General features: G+C 43.5%; 1 protein-coding gene across 15 annotated transcripts in view; it reads right to left on the minus strand.

The window, feature by feature from the left end:
* The window catches only part of cacna1g (calcium channel, voltage-dependent, T type, alpha 1G subunit), a 239,695-nt gene that overhangs the window by 18,218 nt on the left and 196,547 nt on the right, over nucleotides 1-24,930 (minus strand). For 6 of the 15 annotated variants that reach the window (XM_030097518.1, XM_030097512.1, XM_030097522.1 and 3 more), the window contains 7 exons: nucleotides 23,488-23,613; nucleotides 23,307-23,396; nucleotides 22,997-23,210; nucleotides 21,260-21,310; nucleotides 5,230-5,381; nucleotides 2,630-2,739; nucleotides 966-1,099 (listed from right to left, as the gene is read on the minus strand). In XM_030097518.1, the coding sequence (XP_029953378.1) occupies nucleotides 966-1,099; nucleotides 2,630-2,739; nucleotides 5,230-5,381; nucleotides 21,260-21,310; nucleotides 22,997-23,210; nucleotides 23,307-23,396; nucleotides 23,488-23,613 (877 nt within the window). The remainder of the gene's footprint in view (nucleotides 1-965; nucleotides 1,100-2,629; nucleotides 2,740-5,229; nucleotides 5,382-21,259; nucleotides 21,311-22,996; nucleotides 23,211-23,306; nucleotides 23,397-23,487; nucleotides 23,614-24,930) is intronic. The other 9 variants (XM_030097523.1, XM_030097515.1, XM_030097525.1 and 6 more) reach the window with 7 other exon arrangements.

A 24,930-nucleotide genomic window follows, 5' to 3' on the forward strand; every position in this document is an offset into this window, starting at 1 on the left:
CATGCCAACACTGTGCAAATGTAATCTGGTTATATCCCATCTACATTCAGCAGGAATGCGGGATGCACGTTGCTGCAGGCGAGCTCAGAGTGAGACACACACACAGGAAAGATGCTTGTGTCTGCTGCATGACACTAATTGAGTCTGACTTCCATGTTTAACTCCTTTTATAACACGCCTGGCAATTTGCAGGCAAAAGACGAGCCGCCCCTCGTTTTAAGCCCCGTTCACACGACGACCAGGAGGTTCCTACAAGGAAACTGCAGAAACGCTGACACATTAACGGATGCCCAAAACACGAATGAAGTTTTCAGTTTTCACTTGAAAACGTCAAATACTAAATGCGCCTTTCTCTCCTCTGGAGCTCTCTGTCCATCTTTTATTACCTGGACAGCAGTTAGCTGAAAAAGGCTGGACCGGACTCTGTCCCTCGCCTGCTGTCCTCGACTTCCCTTTGCTGCACCTCCTCCCATCAATTCCTGCCCTTTCCGACTTCCTTCCATCTCCTTGTAATCTATTTTCAGGTCAGAGGGGATTCATCATCCCGGCCCGCTTCCTTTCACTTCCCCTCTCTTCACTCTCGCTCGCCCAGCCCCAGTTTCTTTTCTTTTTTTTTCATAGCTTAATTCACTTACTGTCCTGATGTGTCTTGCCTTCCCACATCTTTCCGCACCCCACATATTCTCTCTGGATCTACTTTCCCCACTCTCTGCACCATCGCCGTCAGCTGACTGAGTTTCTCGGCACCATCTGGCCGACTGACACTCCGCCCGGACCCCTGCCGGGACGCGCTGCACTCCGAAAAGTGACAAAGCGGGGAGTCCCGGGGATGAAGCTGTTTTACGGGACGTCTTAAAACTGCTGCGGCATGAAAAAGAAAGATCGCAGCGGATCTTTGATCGTCCCTCGGAGTGCCGGGCCGGGCCGGAGCGGGGCGGGGCGGGGCGGGGCGGGCGGAATCTCACCTCGCGCGATCCGGAGCACCCTCATGATGCGGATGATGGTGGGATTGATGGGCAGCGAAGCGTTGACCTCGATCTCCTCCAGAGTGATGCCCATGATGGACAGCAGCACGATAGCCAGATCCAGCTGGTTCCACCTACACACACACACACACACATACATACGCAGAATGATTTCATCGGTCTCTGACACCGACTCGGGACCGGCTGTGTCTCATGCATTCAACAAATATCCCCCGGAAACACTCTAAGTGAATATTTACGTTGAGGAAACTGTGTCTAGCATTGAAATTTCTATTTAAATTTTATATTTCCACGTATAATGAGGGATCTGCGTCATTAAATATGCATATATTTCCATAATTTCCCAAAACTGAAGGAAAAAAAAACAGTTTCCAAGTTTTATCATAACATTAGAATCAAGTCTTCAGTGAGGAAATATCTTTATACATCTCGAGGTATTAAAAATACCACTGACACTCATTAAAAATACATTTCAAAGATATATTTTTGGATAATTGTGAATGTTATGGAAGTAATATATATGAACAGACCCCCCCAGTAAAAGCTTGTGAAGGAGTAAATAATAGTGAATTAGTGGTATACTGCTGTCAGTGTTGCTTTTCGGTGAAATTATTGAGTTTTGTACAGATTGCAAATCTTCACTGCAAGCCTCACTGAACAAACACCTCATCAGACTGAATGACTTGCATTGCAATGCAAAAAAAATATGATACTGCAAATTATAATGTGAAGAATAACTTGTATTAGACATGGAAATGATTATCGACTCTCATTAGTTTGGTAACATTTCATTTCAACATATCATGAAGAGAGACCTCTTGTAAATTGGACACGTTCTGTTCAACATCACAATGTTTCGACCAGATGCAATTTTCCAGTTGGTGAGCAATAAATGTGGGCTGAGCGAAATGTTTGGAACAAAATGAGCAAGTGAGAACTTAAAACAGTGGTGGGTGGTCGTGGTAATCTGCTTCCACAGCTTCTCCTCAATCTGCAGGCTTCTTTCAGGCCCTGACTTTAGTTCTGCGTTCCTATCAGGCATCGTGAGACAAATCAGCACAGCCTTCTATATTTCCATATTCGTCCAGAGGGAATGGGCTGTTGCCAAATCCCCAAAATTATATTGGTCCATTCTGGCTAAATCAATGGGCATCTTGGAGTCCTAGGTGGTCAGTTATTGACCAAAAACACGACGCCTGAACTGGGCTGTGTGAGATTTTGTGTATCTGCGATATGTGTTGGCTGCGGTGATTGTGTTTGTGTATTACTGTGCGGTTTTGAGCAGGAAGCCAGGGATTTCAAAGCTATGAAATCATCTGAGGCAGTGGTGTTTTATGGGCGTTTAACGAGGCCGTTTGTATTCATACAGGCCTCGCTGAGAACCGTTCACTGGAGCACCTTCGCAAAAGCTCATTTAAAGCCCTCCGAACGCTGCCTCAGATTTTCCACATGACTCAGAGGTTAAGGAACGGTACCTTTAACCACCAATCTATTAGAATATCACGTCCACTGAAATGTCAAAACCCTAAACTGGGAGGTAAGTGTTTATTCTGGGTCTCTGGGCTGATTTGTGCCGGAGATGTTTTGGGAAAATGTGGTTATGTAACGTTTGGTGGGAGTGCAGCTGCGATTTAAACACTGACTTGTCCTTGAAGAAGCGTCGGAAGCCGAAAGCCACCAGCTTGAAGACAGACTCCAGAACAAAAATGAGAGTGAAGATGTAGTTGCAGATCTTCAGCGCCTCGTCCAACTCCTGGCAGAGGAAAGAAAAATGTTAAAGATTCATAAACTGGAGAAGGATCCATCTTAACAAGTCCGTAAACCCGGCATTAAATTTTCTGTGGCTCCACCGAAAGTGAGCTGCGGCTTTCAACAGCAGTCATTTATTAAAATATGCTGAGGCTGCACAGGAAAAAACCAATGAAATGATCTCAGCATGTTGCTATCTTTTTTTTTCATATTTCAAAAGGAAAAACTCACTCAACTTTGGCTTCGCTGCAGTTCTGCTATCGACGCAAACAGTTTTCATGCATTTTCACCCCCTTGGACAAAATAGCGAGAATCCATTTTGCAAACTCGTTCCCTTTTGTTTCCAGAATTAGTGCTTCCATTAATAGATCCGGGACGTCAGCCCCTGCCCCTCACCGCCTCATTCCCTATGAAAAGGCCATTAGAATCGGAGTGTCCATTTCTGCCTGAGGGAGAGTTCACAGTGCCCATCCGCATGTAAAAACTGACCTTTCAGCAGACAGACACAGGGAGAACTGGTCGCCAACAGGGATTCCAGCAAATCCCGACTGGTGGAAACTCATCGACCGACAGTTTGAGTTCATGATAAATGAACAGGACGCTCCGTCTTCTCGCATATCTACATTAACTGTTATTTCCCCAATACATTTCATGCTATGAAGAATCCATTTACTCCAACAAGTCATTTTCTATTTACAGGCTCAACGGTTTAACGGTTTAAAGTGTCACAAAATATATTTGATCTTTAAAAGAAACACGGCTTATTTACCGATCGTAAAAAGTTTAATCTTCTTTCTCCAAACTGTAGTTTATATGATGCACGGATACCGATAATTATTATTATATCATTATTATTATTAGAAATAAGGATAAATATTTAATAAGTACTTGCATCAGTACTCCAATTTTTCAAGTAGCTCAAGGTTTGTATTTATACTTGTATTCATTCTTTAAAGAAAGTGGAATTGGTACATCCTCAATACTTATGAAGTTTCATTACTCAATTAGACTGAATAAATGGATTCAAGTAGGTAGATCATTACATTACTAAACGATCAAGGACCCTCTAATCAACCTGATGCTCTTTTATTCCGTCTAAAACCTTTGCGATTAAAAAAAAAAGACCTTGTATTCTATACAAAGCATCCCTCTACAAAAACTGTGATTCTGATATAAAACAAGCAAACAGCCAAATGACTGCCTGCATCACTGAAGGACACTTCTGAAATATAAAACCCTCTTCACCAACTAAAGATATTTTCAGTCCTTCCATTCTTCCTGAACACACTTCACACTGCCGAACATTCAAAAAATTAATTAGTTTCTCAATATCTTATGATCTATTGAACCTAGACGTATTCTATGGTAAGTATTTTGATTTTTAAAAGAAGATGGACACCCAAAAACAAAATGAAAGTTTTCTTTTTTCAGTTAAAAATGGCGTATAAACAGGCCTTAGGGGATCTTATGTAACTGTCATGGCTACCTCTTTTCCTCATTTCCTTTAACCCCGCACACACCTTGACACTGCCTTCAGTTTTACTGATCTCTTGTTAAATACAACAACTCTGTTTCCTTCACCCTTTGTTCTGCCTCAAGTGATCAAACAGGTGGCCAACAATGTAACACATAACGTGTTAGGAAATATTTCAATCATAAGTGGAGAACGGATCCCAGCTGGCTCGGCTGCCCGATGGAGATAGCAATTCGGGCAATAAATTTGAAGTTTCCATACAAGACCTCAGCGATACTTTGGATACATATAAAACCTCTGGGTGAAAACAGATGGCTGAGATTTGTGGTGCCACAGGATAGCATTACTCCTGCAGTCTGGAGCATTATTTAAAGATCATTTTAATGTGTTGTTCTCTATTCTATTGATTGAGCAATGATTTTCTTTCTTTATTGTGTTGACCTCCCATTTATAGTTCATCACTGTGCCTCTTGCCAGACTTTTACAGTCCATATCTAACATTTTCTGTTCACCTGATCCATTCCTAACCCTCGTTTGAATACCTGGAAGGGCTGTTTTCAAAGGGTAATTTTTACGATTATTGATATTTTACTATCGCTGGCGCTGCTTGTATACCTGACGCCGTCTGAAGCCATGAACTTCATGTTCCAGGAAGATTAAACGGAAATTCCAATAACATTAATTTTTAAAGGCCAATGTAGATAGTGATGTTTCGCCACACGAGGCCTTTAACAGCCGACGGTTTTTACAACTTTATTGGCGGTAGGGTAGAAAATGCGTTGGGAACCAGACAGCAAGAAAGACGGTCAATCGTATTTTCACTCAAGGCATTGAAGGACGATGCAAACAAGCTGCACTGTATCTACTACAGCAGTCACACAGCAGCTGAAACGTCGTAAAATTGCTTGATTGGGTGAAAATTGCCCATAACTGTCGATTACTGATAAAGCCCAGGAACTGGCACTGAAGGCAAGGAGCTCAATCTTTTCCCGATTCCCCATCGTCCCCCACACATCTGACCTTGGGCTGCTGGTAATGCTCCATGGACATGGTGATGACGTTGAGTCCGATTACGATGGTGATGAACAGGTCCAGGTAATGGCTGGTGCACATCTTGTGGATGAGCAGGCGGGTGGGGGAGTAATCGGAGTAGTAGGGCTTACTCTGAGCTTCTGTTGGAATTGGGAAATAGTGGGGGGGTTGGGGAGGGGAGGCGAGGGGTTGGTTGGAGGAAGGAGGAGGAGGAGGAGGGGAAAGGGGGTGGCATTCAAAAAGTGAGACAGGAGGCAAGATACCGGACGCCACACAGTAGACCGGCTGTGCTGGAGACTGGAACCACTGAAGCCTAGAAACGAAAGACGATTACAACAATATCAACGAGTCAAAGTTAGTCAGGATGTTTGTCTCAAACCAAAAAAAAAAAAGGAGCTTACGTAAAGAGATGAGAACAGATTATTAAAAAAGAGAACAGAAAACCATGAAGGCCGATCAAGTCATGGACACAGACTGAGAGAGAGAGAGACTCCAGGCAAGCACACGTGTTCTGCAGTCACGACCAATCAAATCAAATCTCCTCTGATCGACAATTACTCAAATTAACTCTCCCCTGGGTAACTGTGATGGAAGATGAGCAGCACTGCTCGCTGGGTGTGTTTGGGTCTGGAGATCTCCCCCTTCCTCTCTCTCTGATCATCACGTGACTCGGCCTCTCCTTATCTCTTCCACTGCCCTCCTCTCGGGATAAGGGACATGACGAAGAAGAGAAGTTTTCCATCCTCATCCATCACTCCAGTCCTCACTCATCCCCACCGTCCAGAGAGGATGGAAGGATGGATGAGGCGGGAGAGGAAGGAAAGCTTGCGCCATCTATCACCTCATCGCTGCATCAGTGAAGGAGAAGCTCTAGGTCATACGAGTCGATAGAGGAGAGGGAATCACGGGTGCGTGCTGAAGGCGGGAGTCCTTTGGGTGTCGTGGGCGCTCCCTCCTTGCACAATTAGCACAGGTGTGCTGCGCTGAAAGGATTCCCGCGGGAGGCGTGCCTGTTTGCGTGAGTCTACTGGGTTTCCCTTCGAATCTGAGGAACTCCACTCATAGATCAAGGAGCAAAACAATAAAGCTGAGCAAGCAGAGATTAGAATATATGTACACTGTACATCTTCAGGGATATCCTCTTCAAATGAGCCCCTTCTGGTGGAAAGTTCCTATATATATATATGGGGCACAGTCTAATATTAATGGCGCTGACAGTGTTGTATAGTCCCTCAAGTTGGCACAGCACGATCCTGTTATTGTTTTGCTTCTGCAGCAGTCAGTCAAAAACCAATACTAGTTGCCCTGAAGTCGCCTCATTAATACTGATTGTCTTTGCTCACTAATTGAAGACTTTGGTTTGGGTTATTTGTTTTTCTCAAAGGCAATCAGTCACCAATACGCTTCTCACGCCACAATAATTACATTTTACCATAATAAATTAGGATGTGAGAGAGTTTCGGGCTTTTTTTTTCTCTCTCTCTCTATTTCTTAGCACTGTTTGAATAATTGCAGTCTGCAATCTGCAGTATAAGAGGAACCTGTGCTGGCTGTAACACCTGCAAACAAGAGGCCTTTGATTGGGTTATTGCCTGTGCTGCCGACAGGAATGATCCTGTGAACATGTGTGCTGTCAGAAAAGTATTTGGGTCGACTGGGAAGAAACGCTGACCTGCATCAACAGCAAATTAAGAAAGAGATCCCTGAGTAAGATATGATGCAAACAGGAACCATTAGGAAATTAGGCCTCCCTCTGATACAAAGCTACTTTGTTGCCTCGTGGTGTGTAATGACGAGTTGTTAAGCTTTGGCAAAGGTCCTCATGCCACTGAATCCCTTCAAGTTAATTATTTTGCATCGTCGTTCAGGTTCATCTTTGCTGAGAGGTAATTTTTCACCTGCTCCTAATTATTGACGTTGTTGACAGGGGAGATGAGCGGGTATATTGGTGCTGTGAGCCAAACCGAGGGGTGGCCCGTGTTGGAATTTCACCGCTGCTGAACCCCGGCAGAGATTTGCGTGCCAGAAAGGGAAAACACCGCTGCTTCTGCTGGTCTGCCCTTTCAAAAATATGCAACAAAAACAGGGTTGACACACTTTTTCTGTCACCTGCGTTTGGTTTTTTTGCACCCCGGGACTCAGCACTACCTTCCCTAGCCAACATTTTTTCATCTCATCAGCTGCAGAGTGTTTTTCTTTACAAATGAGGCTGCAGTAGATGGACACTGAGCAGACAGTGATCAAGCAGGTTTAAGTCTGGTGTAGGTCGCTACAAGTCTTCTGGGGGCACAACAGCTTGGTTCATTCACTGGGAGTTCAGATTTTACAAGCTCCTCCATCACTGCTGGATGAGCAAACATTATTTTTACTTGCTCCACTTACTGTCTTGCAGGTGCATGGGCGGCAAACGCAGACAGACAGCTGGTTTCGGGTTTTTGTCCTCCTCATTGAGTAGGTCTACTGTCCTATTTACCTCTGCACAGTGAATCCATAAATATAGCTCCAAACAGGCCTAACATCAAGAATGCGAGTTCAGTTCTCCCAGAGAAACTAATCTGAGGAAGTAAGTAAGTTTTGCCCTTGATATTATGGATGGGGCAGAGAGGTCAAGACGGAACGAGGGATAAGGGGATAAGGGAGCGGAAGTGGAAACGAATGAGAGACAGAAACCTTTTGGCTAAAGCTGAGCCGGTCTCCTGAGGAGCCCAGAGCAAACCAAGCGAGGTAAGAAACGGTGAAAGTTGAGGAAGCCGACTAACACCCTCCTGCTCTCACTTGCACTGCTCTTTTCAGCTCTCTGGAGAGATAAGAAAGAAAGCTACTTTTAATGAGGCGAAACTGCGCCTGTATTTAGTCGTTTTTACATAGATAGAACGTCCAATGGAAGACTCTTCCGTCTGTAAAGCTTTCTCGCTCGTCCTTCACTGATGTGGTGGGTGCAGCCTCCGCTCGGAGCTGAACAAGGATAGGCACAAATGCACTCAGGGTTCAGAGCAATCCTCTTCACAAAGAGGGCCGCGGCACCTGCTCGGTGCATTTCCATCCCCACATTTCATTTGACCCCACTTCTGAGTAGATTTAACAAACCATTTGGGGCAGTTATTCAGAGGAACTTAGATCTCATCATGTCTGTTATATAACTTAACCACAATCACACAGTATAGTTCATGTCATTGGTAGTTTTGCTTGTTTGCATGAAAGTGAAACTTTCTTTGTTTTGGTCTTGCAAGACATGGAAATCCAAGATAGGCTGCCACACGGCTGATACTTGTACGATGCTATAATTGTCTTCCTTATCTGGCTGTATGAACTGTGCTTCAGTCATGGCGGCAGAAATAAACAATGTCCACCAGCTGGACTGGAATATCTCCCGTTTAGCTGTGCACTTAGCATCAAATTCCTTGATCAAGTTTTAAACAATAAATAATATGAATTTAGCCAATACTTCTTCTGCTGCTGCTAATTTCCTCTTACTTTGAGATTGGAGAGCATATCATGCCCTTGACCTGGACAAAAAAAAAAGATCAATCATAGTCATGTTCTTTGACTCTTATTAAAAAAAAAACAGCATTTATATCATTACTCCATAATTACTGACATTTAAGGATCCCAGGAGATGGCAAAAGGCTATCTTCCTAATGCCACACAAGCTGTGACAATAACTGTGCACTAGCTGAAGGACAAAATGGTTTAGTGAGGAAGGATTTGAAAAACTGGGAGAAAAACCTGAGTTTTTCTTTTTTCTTTTAAAGCATTACCAATGTAGGCCACAGCATTCACGCTATGCAGCCTTGGAGGCCGTCCAGTAACTGAAGTACAGCCACACGGCATCTGTTACCACAACGAAAAGAGCTGCAAGTATGTATTTGTTGAAATATTTCCTGCGGACACTTAAAGCCACAACCGCGGCGTGACTGAGCCGCAGCTCAACCGTAAAGTGAAGCAGCCACATCCTGCGGACATTCGGCTCGGGAGTTTGAAGTGAATGACTTCACAGACTCTGATGAGCTCTAAAGTCCCTCTCTGGTGAAAATCTGCCCCAAGGTGTGACAGACAAGAAGGAAAAAACAGTATTAGAAGAACCAGGAGATGTTAAAAAGAAAACAAACAAAAACAAAACAGAAGTATTCCCTGTCCGAAAACAACTCCAAGAGCCTTCTTTCCTCTTCCGGTGACTCATCCTGTTACTCACCTGTCAGTCCAGTACACTTGCTCGAACCCTCCACCGCCCTGAAGCAACATGCGGTGTTAAGAACTGAGGATACAGCCTGGGAGTTGCTTTTGGACGTGGCCACGCTCAAAAACATAAGGATTACATTTCCGAGGCGGTCTTTTTTGGGAAATACAGACACAAGAAGGGTCCTTTGGTTGGGGGGACCAATGAGTAAGAATATCACAGCACAGCACTATGGATAAATACTGTGGCCACGTGGGTGAGGGTATGTGGAGTTGGACTGGGTATGTTGAGTATGGGGCTGGAACGAAGAGGAGGATCTTTAAGCTGGTCAGGAATGTGGTGGTCATGTGAGGGCTTCTGTTGGTTGTGAGGTGGATAAGGATGACGTGCCAGAGACTCCGAGGAAACGGAAACCTGGCAATGAATCGGTAAACGCTAGTATGACTTTGATTCATTGGCGCAATGGCTTTGTTGGATCTGCTCTGAATGGGAGCGAAAGCCGGGTGGGCGGGGCCGGTTCCTGTCGGAGATCGATGGCCGATCGGTGTATCGAGGAAACAGGAGTAGATTGGGATAGATGAGGCTGACGGACGAGTGGAAGGGGACAGGGACAAACTTAAAGCTGGACCACAGAAGAATGAGTGTGAATGGGAAGAGCAAGGCACGGGATGTAAAAGCAGCGGCAGTACATTCTAAAGGTTACAACTCTATATGGAAATGAGCTAAATGTCAGGGGGAAACATTTATATTTTCACATTTCTGGGGTGGCAGCTTAGTTGGATGTGGCGGCTGCTTTTATGTCCCCGTCCTTGGTGGTAAATGGCTCAGTAGTAAAACAACTCGAGACTCAATGTCTGCCAGGTACAATGTGTCGACCTTCACTGATGTGGTACAAGGTGTCCAATTTTTTGAAATCCGGCAAACACTGAGTCTAAAAGAAAACAAGAAAAGAATTGACAAAGTAAACAATTAGTGTAAACCAATACAAGAAAAAAAAATAAGATTTAACTGGAGTTCCCGAATGCTCTGCTGTCTTGCTTTAATATCAAAGAGAAAGACAGGAAGAGAGACAGAAATAGGAAGCAAAGCATATAAAATGAGATCGGAATCAGAGTGCGGAACAGCAAAAGACGATCAGCAGAGCAAGTTGAGGAGTCCAGAACAAAAACAGGCAACAGAACAATTAAACATGACAATCATTCAGAATGAGCAGGCACATGGTAACACCCACTCTCATCGCCACTCTCACAAACACAGACTTCTGCTGGTTCGCATGGCAGACTGACACATCTTTCTGAGTCATACTTGAGCAGGATGGACCAACTGAAATGGGTCGGGGACTGAATGGTGAAAGCTTGTGATTGCACAGAGCGAATGGAGGGCGGAGCAACAGGGATAACAGTGACAGCGACGGACAGACCGATGAAAAAGCTTTTCAAAGAGCAGAATGACACAGAGGTTCTTACGCCTTCCTCATCCGGGCAACATCTTCAAAATGACCAAATAAATATATCATCTACTATTTTTTTGTAAATGAATTGGGTTTCTTGATACTAGATATTCGTGAAACACTTCTGAGTAACAACACTCCACCCACAGCTGTAAAGCACAGAGCATTAATAAATCATAATGAGCGCAAGAGCATATCAGTTCCATTCGAGCATGAAAAGTGGTAACATATTTCCAGGCAGCTTGACCTGGCTAACCTCTGAAATTTTGCAAAAAATGGATTCCAAGATTTCTTTGTACTTACACAACAGCAATTGTAGATCAAAAAAGTACTGGTTATCAGCTTTCATAAGGCTAATGTACCCTACTGTGTGTACAGTACAGTGCAGTAAATACCGTCTTCACAGCCCCTTCACCCTGGAAGTTCTGCATCAAGGTTGAATGTGCTGCAAAGTCGAGATTCTTACCGTCTTCACCAAAACACATGTAAAAGCACAGCTTGGCTATTTGGCCATGCAGGCACACACGGTGTTGCACATTTTAATAAATGTCTCAAAGCACGCTTCCATGAATGCATCACTTTCTGTTGCTTCAATCTAGTAATGTTTCTCCGGTGTATCAAACCACTTCATTATCATTTGTCCCAGGAAGGGCATGAATACGTTTGGTATCGTAAAGTCACACCTGTAGTCGTCTGAAGCTCGCAGACAAACACACACTGCCAGAGATGCTGCTGCTTTGCTGTGTAAATCCAAGCTTTTTGTTTTGCCGATATTTGTGCAGAATAGGTAATGAGAAGGAAATGACAAGGACAGTGAACCCAGCAGAGACTTTCGCGAAGCCGCCAAAAACCAATGAAGTGCATGAACAGTTCTCACAGAGGGGACTTTTTAACTTGCTGAACACTGCAAGCCTCCGGACTTGTTCCGAAGACAAAGCTTTGTGGGTTTGGACCTCTGCATAAAGAACTCGCTCTGCCCGGGAGAAATAAGGAGAAAAAAGTCAGAATTCTCATGTCTCTTTCATCACTACATCGAGCACAGGAGGGCTGTGCTACAATCCGAGGCTGTCTGCCACTACGCTCCACGCTGCTCCCTTCTTGACATTTCAGCAGATGAAATATTCATAGAGAAAGTTTCCAGCATAAAACATTCATAGCAAATGTTGTTGAGGCTTTTTTTTTCTCCCCTTTTTCACTTTCGCAAATTATAGCTTTTCAGTCAAACTAATCACAGTGTGTTCCGTCGCCGCAGTTTAAAGTACTTATTAATGTTAAAGTCAGGCCTGCTGTGGAAATTAATGAGCTTTATTACTCTTTATATTACTTTTGATTTTCCTTCTCGGGCATGCCAACAATGCAGCGGCTTCCCTTGTCACATATTCACTACATGTCCGTCATTAGTGATTCGTAGCACCGGCTTTATAAATGAGTTAATTTATTTAATGTTTCCAGAAGGCAAATTAGCTTCATGCACCACTGACCGACGCAACATTAATACAATATGTGACTGAGTTGCTTGATTGAGGTGACTTGGAAGTGACAAAGCTTTACTTTGGACAGCGTTACTCTCCCGAGCTGAGAACAAACCATCGATCCATCTACAGTCAGGTGGGGGTGGAGCCAATCTTAGGCCTTGTTCGCACAACAACACTTTCAAGTAAAACCTGAGAACTCAAACACTCAAACTCAAACTCAACTGTTCCCCTCAAAGCAGCTCCCAAAGTGGAAGTTTTTGAAAACATCCTGACATTTTCGGCACCCGCTAGTGGTCCGACATGAAAACTACATTGTTTTCTGTTGTTTCTGAGTAAATGGACATTGGTTTCAGAATAGAACGTTTTCACCTGAAGCGCTGTTGTGTAAAGAGGGCCTTAATATTGAAGTCAGTGTCTATAAAACTGTTGAATAAACTATAGATACACCTATTAAAAAAAAAAAAAAAAAAAGATGACTAAAGTTTCCTACTATAGATGCACAGAAGATCAAAGTCTGACAGCTTTCAGGTGTATTTTTTCCACACTGTGAAGCTCTGAAGTCTGCTGTTCATATTTAATTGATCACATATGTGAAAATCATTGCATGTGTACAGTTTTGTAGATTGAACAACCTGCTTTTGTTAAAAAAGAAATCTTTATAAAGCAAAAAAGTATAAAGTAAAAGTTAAAATGTGGATATAATTAAAGTGTACATATTAACTTTCATTCTGTGTTTATTTTCATGTCAATGAAGGGATCGTATGCCCGTGGCAAAACCTAGAGTACAGCTATTGGATTCATATTTGGCTCAGTAACTACAATTCAAGATTTATTGGTGACTGACTACACACAAGTAAAAGCTAATATTTAGCATCTGGAGGTGTGCGGCAGTAAGCAACGCCATACCGACTGACACGGCCCAGAGCTGTTGAGTCATTGGTTCTGGCAGCGCGAGCGCCCAAAAGTTCAAAAGCAGTCACTGCCGTATAAATTTTACCACCCCCCCCCAAGAGATGCACCTCAAAAACGAGATGCCAGGGTACTTCAGCGTCTCTCACTTCCTTCCTCCGCCCTCGGAGACTTCCTCTCCCACTCGCCCCCCCCCTCCTCTCTCAGTCAGCCTCTCCCTGAAGACTCACTGTTATTAATTACTTTTCTCCAACAGAGGAATAAGAAAGAAAGAGGGGCAATGTGAAACTTCTGTTAGATCCATCTCTGTTAGCGCTGACCCAGATAGAGCTCGGGATTGGCACTGGCTTCCGCGTGTGTGTGTGTGCGCGTGTGTGTGTGTGTGTGTGTGTGAAGCTAATAGATGAAGAAAAAGCTATTCACAGAATGTCAAGCTACTTTGCATGTACCCACATTTATGTTTTTGGATGTGGCAGTGTGTGTGTGTGTGTGTGTGTGTGTGTGTGTTATAAAGGTGGTGGAACAAGGGGAACCAACATGTGAGAGGATGAGCTTGTTATCCTTGTGTTGTTGTTGTTGTTGTTGTTGTTGACGACTGGCCGTGTACTGACAGCACAGATTAACACTGCAACATAGGAAATGACTTTGTTTACCCACATCAAGGTGACGAGGATTTATGAATCTATATGAACAATACAACAGACGTATTGTCCTCATCGGCTGCTCGCTCTAAACCCCACACTGCTCTAAGCTTCCTTTATCAGGTTTTCCTTAAAGAGACTCATTTTGTGTTTCAGCAAAGCAATTGCATGTTCCTGGGTGGACTCTGAAAGGGTTCAAAAGGTTCAAAAACTTTGTGAACATCAAAGCAAATGTGACCTGCATCTGAGGATTTTAATGTCCCATAAATAAATGGGGGGAATAAAGACGTGGAATTCACGGAGACATAAATGTAGGGCTGGAATATTCCACTGGGGTTTAATCAGGGCAACTGTCTCCGATTCAAACAGCTTCTCGTCACTTATCAGGCTTTGATTTGCATTTAGATAGAAAAGTGCGACATACATGTGACTAGATTCAGAAATATTACATCTAAAAATAAATATAAACTGTAGTAAACGGAAATCATTTCAGAGTTGTATAATAGAAACAACTGTTGACACTTTTGCAGTGTTTCATGACCACATCGAGCTCTGCAACACAATGAGTGTTTTGATTTTCTACCTCTTGTTTAAGGCTGGGTGAACAGTTTTGTGAACGTTACCTCTGGAATGAGCCTGGGACTTGAAACGTCAAGTTATTGATTTAGTGTTTTCATTTGGAATTGCTAAAACAGTCCATCAGCGGTGTTCCCATGGACAGATCATTTTCATTCTTACAGCATCACTTGGATCAATAACCATCATAATCCTGTGGTGGCAGGAGGGCATGCTTGTAAAGTGTTTAGCACATGTTCCAAACGTGTTTCTTGAAATTTCCCTTGATCATACTTGCCATTCACTGCTTTCATCATAATTTTTATGACCTGAGATACGACACCCCGTGTGTGGGTTTTTTTCCACTGGACCTCCGCTACTCCAGTCCCTCCATAACGATTTTCTTCAGATTTTTTCCCTCCTGTCAAAAATACCAATCTTTCCATGACCCCCATATAGATATCCAGACATTTTCACAATCAATCCTCAATGTTGGTTGATCTCAAGCTTTGCTCAAAAGATGGGCTTTTAAAACACAAGCATTACTCTGAAAGAGGAACAAATACAATGCTAAACCCGATGCTGGCTTTTGCCAAACTACATGGGACAGCATGGTGAAGTAAATGTGGTCACACTCTAGCTCCTTCAAATGACAACTGATCTTACTGTAGCAATCATGTTGGTCATGTGCCCCCGATGACTGAGTGGAGGTGTCTTTATTTAAATCCTTTGGGAAGAATAACTACCAACCCTTGGTTGGATGAACCAGATACAGACTGTGGATGGACGGAACCGTTACATCTGCAGTTGACCTTTCACTGGTTAAAATCATATCAATACCTGTGCTGCGAATGCAGTCCTGGCCAGTGTTATCTCGACAGCAACACAGAAGTCGGTGGACAAACAGCAGAGCTGTTGCTGAGTGGGAGGCTGATTTACCGAGAGCAGCGGGAACGGCGTCGGATCCGGTGTGAACCGCATTCGAAAATGAAACAGTACGAGCGATGTGTTCTCGCCACTTTGCCTGGAACTACTGGCAATCGGCTCGTGAATAACAGCAACACGGGACCACCGGCGGAGGTGGGACCGAGCTCAAAACATTCGCAGCCAGTCTCATCGCAGGGACAGCTGCTGGAACTAACAAACAAGGTGCGGAGGGCATGAAATATGACGGGTGTAAAACAGCACCGCGGCATCGAGAGTGAGCGGTGTTAGTGTATCTGCACCGCGTTGCCCTGCACTTGTATCCCTTGATGAGATGACTGTTTGGGGTGAGATATGATGACAGAGTGTTATGATAGAGTGAATTCATGTGGGGGCTGACCCAGCCAGAGCTGCCTGGGATAAAGTGTTGATCTGTTCAGCCTGTTAGGGAAGTCAACAGCCATCTGTTAACGTGGCAGCGCCACAGATTCTTACGGACCGACTTATAGCAGAAGTCCGAGCGAGGCACGCTCACATTACTCGTAGAAAATAACGAAAGACAATTCAAGTACAAAAAATGAGAATAAATTTGTGGTTTCTATTTGCTTTGTTCATGTTTTCCATGCACAGGTGTTTAGCAGCAACAGAAGCCAGCTTCCATTTACAAACCAAACAAGTAAAACCCACTGTTTGGGTCTGACTCTGCACATTTCAACACTTTTGTGCATTTTTGAAGCAGAAACTTGAGCCACAAAATTATGGCTTATTTTGTTTCTTTTGTCATTCTGATGCAACTTCTTCATTTGATTAAACTGAGAGACTGATATGGTTTAACATGGAAAGGTCCAAGCATGAACTTTAACCAAAACAAACCCAAGTCTCAGATGTAATCAGAGACAACCAAAATTCCAGGTGTCAAGGTTGTGAGTTTTGTTTGCCCTCGATCTGTCCAGTCCAACAACTTCTGCACCACCTCTCCCAAAAAATATAAAATGCACTGAGCTCCTTACACAGAACATTAACAGCTGCATGAACTCTACAAACACAATCATCAAGGAAAGGAGGAAAAGACACAATCTGCAAAGAATATCAAATAATAATATAATAAATATCTGAAGAGTTGCATTTGACTAAACATTGTCATGTATTCCAATACTGATAACGTTCATTATGAGTATTAATCTCTTTGTGCTTTGAGGTATGCTTTCCTAAAGAACGGGGTTCTAGCTGATTTACCCTAATTTACCCTGGCTGTCGCTGGGCAATACTTCCCACTGGAAATGCTTTAAAATAGTTTGTTTTCATTTCTGGTTTCAGACCTGTGGTCACCAACATACTGTCTGCGGAGCGTAATGGCGATCCACTGCAGGCAGACATGCGAGCACACTTCAAAAAGTTTCACATTTACATGATAACATTTTTAAAACGATGTCTATTTACACGGAAACGGCAGAAAACAATTTAGTTTTTCTAGAGAGCCAATGGAGCCCAAGAGTTTCCAGGAAGTTGTTTTCTTCTTTTTACATGATAATGGAGTCGAAGCATTTTTAAAAAGTTCCATAAAGTTGCGTTTTCAGCGGCTATAAGCAGTGTTGTCATGTAAACGAACCCCCAAAAGGTTTTGTCGTCACTTGAAAATGTTGTGTTGCCTTAGGGTTCTTCGTTGTGTCCTTTCACCATCACAATACATTTACCGAGTGGGTGAGCATCCACTGCAGTCGAGCGCCATCTGACTGATCAAATCTGCTGACAAGCAGAGGCCGACCGACCGCACAGCGCGTGAAAACATAATTCATCGCATTTCAGTCAGTATACCGCAAATATTGATGGTACAGTAACGATTAATTTGTGTTATATTGTGCGGCCCCAGGGTACACACTGAACAGATCAACCATCCATCACAGGGCCAACAAACAGAAAGACACACAATAATTCATGCAAAGACCAACTCCTCGGGTCTGTTCAGATCTGGACCAAAGACTAAAACAAATAAATTTTAATTGAAAAAAAAAAAAAAAAAAAAACAAGCTATGACTACCACACAGCACTAGATGGCGCTTGAGAAGTCAGTTTGAGAATCGTCGCCTTAAATATTCCCAGATTTCTACTGGTGCTGAACGCCATGAAGCTGTCCCACAGCTACATGCTAATTCTGAGTCGACAGAGCTCAATAATGAACTGCGTCAATAAATTCTGCTGAGTCATCAGGAGCGTACGTCGAGTGTAAGGATGTTTATTCCTGTGGGTTCCTATGTTTGTCAGGCAAATGAAGCTAATCTGCTGGAAACTCATGATCAGTCCTTTTTTTGTTTGGATTTCGAAATTCTTCATGGGTTATTTAACTTCATAATGGCACCTTGCCTCAAAAAGCTCCATTGTCTAAATTCTGACTGTATTACACAGCTTACAAGGATATATGGAGGTTTTGTTTTGTTTTTTTTTTGAGTGAAACACTTCTGAATAAATGCAGCTACTTTACTGCAAATTGCTCCTGCTCCACACAGCAGCCGACAGCCACATGGAGCAGTGCCGCAAACCTCCGAGCATCATTACCCCGAAACGAGCCGCTGTTTGTCAAAATATCCGGGATGCCATCTCTGTGATAGCTCGCCGAGAGCCGGGCAGGCAGGAAATAATGTGGAGCCACTGTATAGTTACGATTTGCAGCGCACATCATGTGCAATGCGCCGTCGCCGCTCCTGATGTGTCTGTCACAAGCAGCTGACTCCGGCTGCGAGAACGCATGACTCAACACAACAAGGCAACTCCAACGAGGGGGATGTTTTCCGCGGACCCTGAGGGGGATCGAGACTATCCCGGATGTCTTTCTGACTGCTCGGTTTGAATTTGCCTCATGGTGTTGTGAGTGCAGGCAGGAATACATCTCGTTATGTTGTGAATCTTACAATCACCTGTGATTTATAATACAAATAACACCCTGGTTTTCATTGTGGGAGAGCTCTTGGTTAACTAACTTTTCATGCAAAGAGAGTTTATTTGGTACCAGCCTCAGTTGTACATTGACTGAAGTTTATTAAACAATGTTAGCAAGATGATCAAGCATACCAGGGGTGTCCATCAAAAGGCAGGTGGGCCAAAAGTGGGCTTTTAACTGTGTTTTACACTAGATGGTATCATTAAAAATTGCTTTATGTCGAGATCGTAGTAAATTTTGGTGCTAATTGTTTGGTATAATGAAAATAGAGACAGTTTCAACACACATACGCGTTCAAAGAAAAACTTTAAAGTTTACAATTTAAGGTTATTATGGCACTATTTTAACAGTCCGGCCCACTCAAGATGAAAATGGGCTGTATTTGGCTCCTGCACTAACATGTATTTGACACCTTTGACGTAAACCATTGGATGAACTTTTCTATTTAGAAATTTAAACCGAAGCCTCAAGATTCTGATGTAAAAAAAATATTGGTAATGTTTGCATGCATACCAAAGCCAATACTTCATTTTACTTTTTAATTGTATCAGCCAGAATCTTATCACACCATTACATGGGCTGTACTGTGCTTCTTTTTTTCATGTCACTTTCTCCACTGGTAACCAGAAACATGCTCTAAATCTTGACCACTCAAACACATAAAAGTAACTGCATGAAGACTGCATCATGAGCTTGGTGTCGACAGGTCTGAAATTACCTTAGGGTAAAAATATCAAAATACTGCAGGCGCTCATTGCCAGAGGCGAAATATCGCTGCGGACCAACACTGGGGTGTGCTTGGGGGGAGTCCTCCTCCCTCTCTGGACACAGACATCCTGATATGAGTGGAAGAAGGGGAGCTCTGCGGATGATGAGACCGCTTCGCCTGCATATTTTACAACCTGTTCTGCAGCCATCTGCTCCCTGACACCCTTGAGTACAAACACGTAGGCTCACACGCACGCAAGAAAACAGGCCTGACGCCACCGAGCGGACCTTCAAGGAGCGCAGCTTTATTTAACGGACACCTCTCTGTTAAATGTGCGTAAACAAAGCAGCAGACACACACACGTTGATGAAAAGGACGCTATTGTGTGAAACACCTTTGAGAAGCTCTCGTCTGTCATCACAATGCCTACAGCAGATCGCCATGGAAACGACGTCTGACAAATTGCCGGTGCGTGCCAGAGAAACAGTCAGCCGCCCGACAGCCCTGAGATGACCTTTACGGCCAACAACAGCCAAGTGCTGCGAGAAGTCCTTCTGGGGTATTGCTTCATGACAACCTGCACTTGCTGTGACCTTTGTACACAGTTTGTTGGATTAAATCAGCCATCAGCTCCAAATACCTTCAAGCACAAGTCCTAATTCTATTTTAAGTCATGATTTAATAACTTTCAAATCTGATATACTACAAAAAGAGAGTTTTCCGCCAAGAAAACAATTTAAATCCCCCAGCGGAACAATATTGTGGAGCGATGTAGCTTTCAAAAAAAGTTAGCAGGATATTCTTTCAAAGGTTGTCGCAATTTAATTTATGATTACATTCGCATACTTTGGCACTGGAGGTCTTGAATTAAGCTTTTAAGCCGAGCACGGACTCTGTGGTAAAATAGCCGAATGCTGATGATTGAATTTCTGTGGTCCAACGCTCTTTAATGAAGGCCGCTGACCTTTAATGGAGGATGCCATGAGACAACGTTACCTACTGTGAGCACATCATTCGATACGACGCCCCATGTACAACCCAATAACGCGCTCTAATGTGTTCCGATCGACAGGAAGAGCAGTGAGATAAAATTGCAAAATACAATATGTGCAAGAACTGCTTGTGTTTTCCCACAGAGTATTTAACATATATATATGACTTCATTGAAGAGAACTGTTATTATTACCTCCATGAACATCCGTTCAGACATGGCTTGCAAAAGATGATGTCAACTTTTCACAGATTTCCTGACATGGCCTTCTGTAACTCTAATGCAGGACATTTAGGGCATAGCGGCATAAGCGATGGAGCAATGTTTGTGCTTTTTGAGAGAATGGAGGCTTTAAAGAGCAAATAAGGTATTCAACTTTCTCGAATGGGGTGAATTAAGGGCTGCATGAAGGTATAGCGTAAGCGCATAAGGCGCAAGGCTATCAAAAATATCAAAGGTAGTGTCAAATAATTCATATAAAAACATATTTTCTAGGCACCCAGTCAAAATGTTCTCTCTATAACTATCAATGCTTGACTACATGCAGATTAATATAATGAAATGGCAACATTTTATAGGAATATGAAATATATATGTATTAAAGACTTCCTAAAATATAAACTTGTTGAACTTGGTAAGACTGTGCTATCTTCGATTTCCTGAACAGGAGGTTCAGCTTTAAGCTGTGGTAAAGTTCGAATAAAGTTGAAAGTCATCACATTCCGTGTATTGTCACCTTAGCAGATAAGAAAAAGGCTGAATGGCCTTTATAAAAGAGAAGCCTTTACCGGTTAAAAGCTTACTCATCAACAGACAAAGTTATTGTTTCATGACAAAAGGAAATACCAGAAGTCTCCAAACAGTATTTGCCTCCCTGATAAACATTTTCCACCTCCCTCCATCTTCGTCTTTATGTCTTTGCCATAATTAACTTCTCCCCTTGTGGTGGTGGTGGTGGTGGTGGTGGTGTTGCAGCGGTGCGGTGCTGTGAACAGTGGATGGATCGCGGACGGAGTGGAAGAGCTGTGAAAGACAAAGCCACGACATAAAGAGAACAGGTAACGGCATGTCCAGCTGACTGGGGGCTGATGGGAGAGAGGCAGGGGGGCGGGGACGCGGGATGGGGCCCTACCTCCCGTGATCACTGAACTGAGAGAAAACCCTAGCCACCAATGTGGGTGGTCGTGGTCGGTGGTGGTGGTGCGGGGGTTTTAAAAGAAGGGACAGACAGAACATGCTGGAAACTCTGTACCTTTCAGTGTGCCGTCAGAGAGGGCCCAACTCACCCCTGGAACCAATAAATCTAGAGGAATGAGACCGTGTTAGTCAGGGAGAAGCAGAAGAAAGCAAGAAAGGGAAGGATGGCTGAGAGTTAGAAACAGAAGAGAGTCAAAGAGAAAGAAAGAGGGAAAGAGGGATGGAGTAAGGCCAGAAGGAAGCAGTGAAAGAATAAGCTGGTTTTTGTGTTCCTATGTTTTGTCTTTCCAGTGATTCTGAGTCCAGTCCCTGGGATTAACACTTTTTTTTTTTTTTTTTTTGCTCTCTGCATCTGGAACAACCGCGAGTCGCAAAACCAGGAATCTCTAAGCGGAGCACAACCTTTTTGACTTGTATCTGTGGTTCGCCTGTTTCTACAAGCAGTGCTGTCATTGTGCGGTTTTCCCATGTGGGCGATGAACCAACACCTCACCTCTTTGGCTACTGTGGACTTAAAAAAAGTTTTTTTTTTTCTGGAAAAAGGCCTTTGGGGGGGAAAAAAAGCAAAAACAAAACTGGGACAACGAACTTAGAAATATGGAGGAAGGGAAGGTAACGGGGCCTTAAGGCATATAAAGTGTGTACTGGTTAACTGTGCGTGATAGGGTCAGGGGAAGCCTTCTCAAATGGGCAAGCGCCTTTGGCAGGCATCTCCTGTGAAAGAAGATCAATTTCCATCTGTATTTCTCAAGAAGTTGACGGAAACATTCCAGTTACGAAAAAGAAAAAAAAGACATTTTTCCCCCTTTTCAGCTTTAAGAAATCCGTGGTGTCCACTGCTCCTCCTTCAAAATATCAAAAACAGAGTGCCTTTTGAATGAGATTGTAAAATACTTGAATCATAGGCACCAATTTCTCAAGAAGACTGATGCTAGTTGATGCTAGCATTGGTACTTTTGGGAATATAGGAGGCAGTGGAAAGAATTAAAAAAGAAAAAAAAAAAATACAAATCAGGCAGATTGTCATCAACTCCTATACAGCCGGAGGGGGGGAGGCTACAGGCGGGGATTTAGCACTGACTCCTACTGTTCTCACCCGAAGTGATCTTAGATCACAGCTACGGGTAACGTCTTCCCTCTTCCCTTCCAGATTAAGGGTCCCTGCCCCCACGGCTGTAGTAAACCACATGCAAAAGAGAGGAAGGGAGGGGGGTCATGTCCGTATTCGATCAGGGCGGTAAAATGATCAACAACTCCCCCTCCCTCTGGCTCTGTGTGCCCACCACCATGCAAGCCCCGCACTCACTGGGCATGCTCCGAGGGCCCATCCCCAAGCACGGCGTCTACGGTAGACCAGGCAAGGTAAGGGAGGGGTGGGGGGGGGGGGGGGGGGGAAGGGGGCGAACTCCAGCGCTCAGCTGTCCTAACTCGGCAAACCCAGCTGGTTATGGGAGCTCTTCTCAACATCCAGCTTGTTCAATTTGACGCCGGGGTTGAAGGAGAGCTTCGACAGCTGGGCGGAGTCTGCAGAGTCAGAGCAGGTGACCACCGGACGGAACAAAACCAAGCCCGAGGGCTCACAAGTAAAAAAAAAAAAAAAAAAGTAAGAGTTTTCGACGGGAAAGGGAGGGTTCTACCGCAGAGGAGCAACTATAACTGGTACTAGCTCACTAATTGCGCTCTTCCGGGCTCGGCCAAACCAAATTAAAAAGCAAAAAGAAAAAAAGAAATTATAAAAAAGGCTCAAGCTCAAATCAAGCAGGACTCAGAAAGATGTGGAAAGACTACCGACCAGCCAGCTCCTTCTCCTTACTCCGTCTCTTTTTCTCCATGCGTTTCAGTCTCTTCTCCTCCCGGCGTTTGGCCTCCTCGGCCTCCTGGTGGCGCCGACACTTGTGGAAGTTCTCCACCACCACGCCCACGAACATGTTGAGCACGAAAAAGGCCACAATCAGGAGGAAGGAGATGAAGTAGAGCAGCATCCACGGGTTGTAGTTCATAATTGGCTGGAAAGGATAGAATAGGAACGTCTTCACTATTTGGAAATCAAACCAATGACTGATCACTGCTTCTCAATATGGGCAAACTTCAAATGTATTTACCTGTTGATCAACTCCGACAGCGTCAAGTCCATCGTACATGATGTCTACCCAGCCGTCTTTTGATGCCAGAACAAAGAGCGACATCAACGCCTGTGAAAGAGAATGAAAAATGAAACGATCCAGCACTTCAATGGAAGCGTCTCTCTTCCCAGCAGGGGTGTCAACTTTTTAAAGGTCTTACCTGTCCCAGGTTGTCAAAGTTGTACTTGTGCCTCACCCATCTGTAACTTGCAAGCAAGCAGTCCGACTTGTTGGTGATGTTCCTCACATCCTCCCCCTGACAAATGAAGAACTTCCCCTTGAAAAGCTGAGGAGAAATACACATGCATGAACCTCAAAGGAATTCATTACGCTAAATTATGCTGCTTGTTTTTAGCTTCGGGGCTAAAATATACAAAGTCAGTTGAAATGAGTTCGGACCTTAACCTTAGATGAGACTTAGAAGAAACTTCCTTGGCTCCAGCTGGAAAAAGTTCGACTGACATTGAAAACGTGCTTATTTATTCATGAACATGCATTCTGTAGCAGCACCACACCACCTTGGGTTTTTACTGAAATAAATCAAAGAGAAGTTGAAATATTTCCGTTGCTCAGGACATGGCCCGGCCAGGTTCTAAAAGTTCATAAAGGTAACAATTAGGCTACTTTGTGGGAAAAGTTGTACTACGACTATATGGCAGGAATGACTATACAGTCAACTGAAGGCCTCTGAAAGGCATTGTGGGAACCTCTGCATGTTGCTGCAGGTTTGCAGTCTCTCAAGGTAGTTCTACACAAACCTTGTATCAAAATATTTGCTTGTACGCTTGTGATACACAGAGTCAACCGTCTGTCGGCGAGTGAATGTGTTCGGTTTAGTATGGATTTGATAATCAAAGAAAATCGAATTTTCCCTTTGTACATTATACTTGTCGCTCAGCCAAGTCCATAAAGTTCAGCTTTGGAAGAACGCTGTGTGGTTTTCTATGACTGTCATAATTCTGGATTGAATTACTGTCTCCATGTAATCTTTTTCTTTTAATCCTGACAGCCTACTTCAACTTCATTATTGTAGCAACAGGTTTTCAGTATTGATCGCGTCATGCTCATCCAACAAGTCAATGAAATTTTGGTCTGTATGTTGTCATCGGCTTCAGAATCTTTCCAGCAGATCAATAGTGTGACCACGTCTTGTCTCTGGTGACTGTGGTTTGAAAGAGATGACGATCACTGAAAAAAATGTGTTTGTATGAATTTATACAAGGTTGCTGCATTGAAAGTCTTGGGTCAAAAATCCAAGATATAGAGTTTTTCTGAACAAGATGTTTTGGGTTCAATGATGACTTGTATGTACTTGTAAACAGTCTGATAACAAGAGACTTTGGGTTACACCGGTGAAGCTTTTGTTTCCTTCTGTTTATTGCTAGAGACGCTGAGAGAACTTCTTTAAAATCTGACATCAAGGTATCATTTACTGAAGAAACAAACTTGTGCCGACTGAACTTAACAGGAGAATAGACTAAAGCTAAGAACTTCTTTACATCCACAGTTGTGAAGTATCATCACGGTCATTTAATCTTCCTGACACTCCTTCATGACAGATGGTTTATGGACATTAACATACTGATGACTGATAAACGGGAGT

The sequence above is a fragment of the Salarias fasciatus genome, chromosome 8 (genome assembly GCF_902148845.1).
Source record: "Salarias fasciatus chromosome 8, fSalaFa1.1, whole genome shotgun sequence".
NCBI classification, from domain to species: domain Eukaryota; kingdom Metazoa; phylum Chordata; class Actinopteri; order Blenniiformes; family Blenniidae; genus Salarias; species Salarias fasciatus.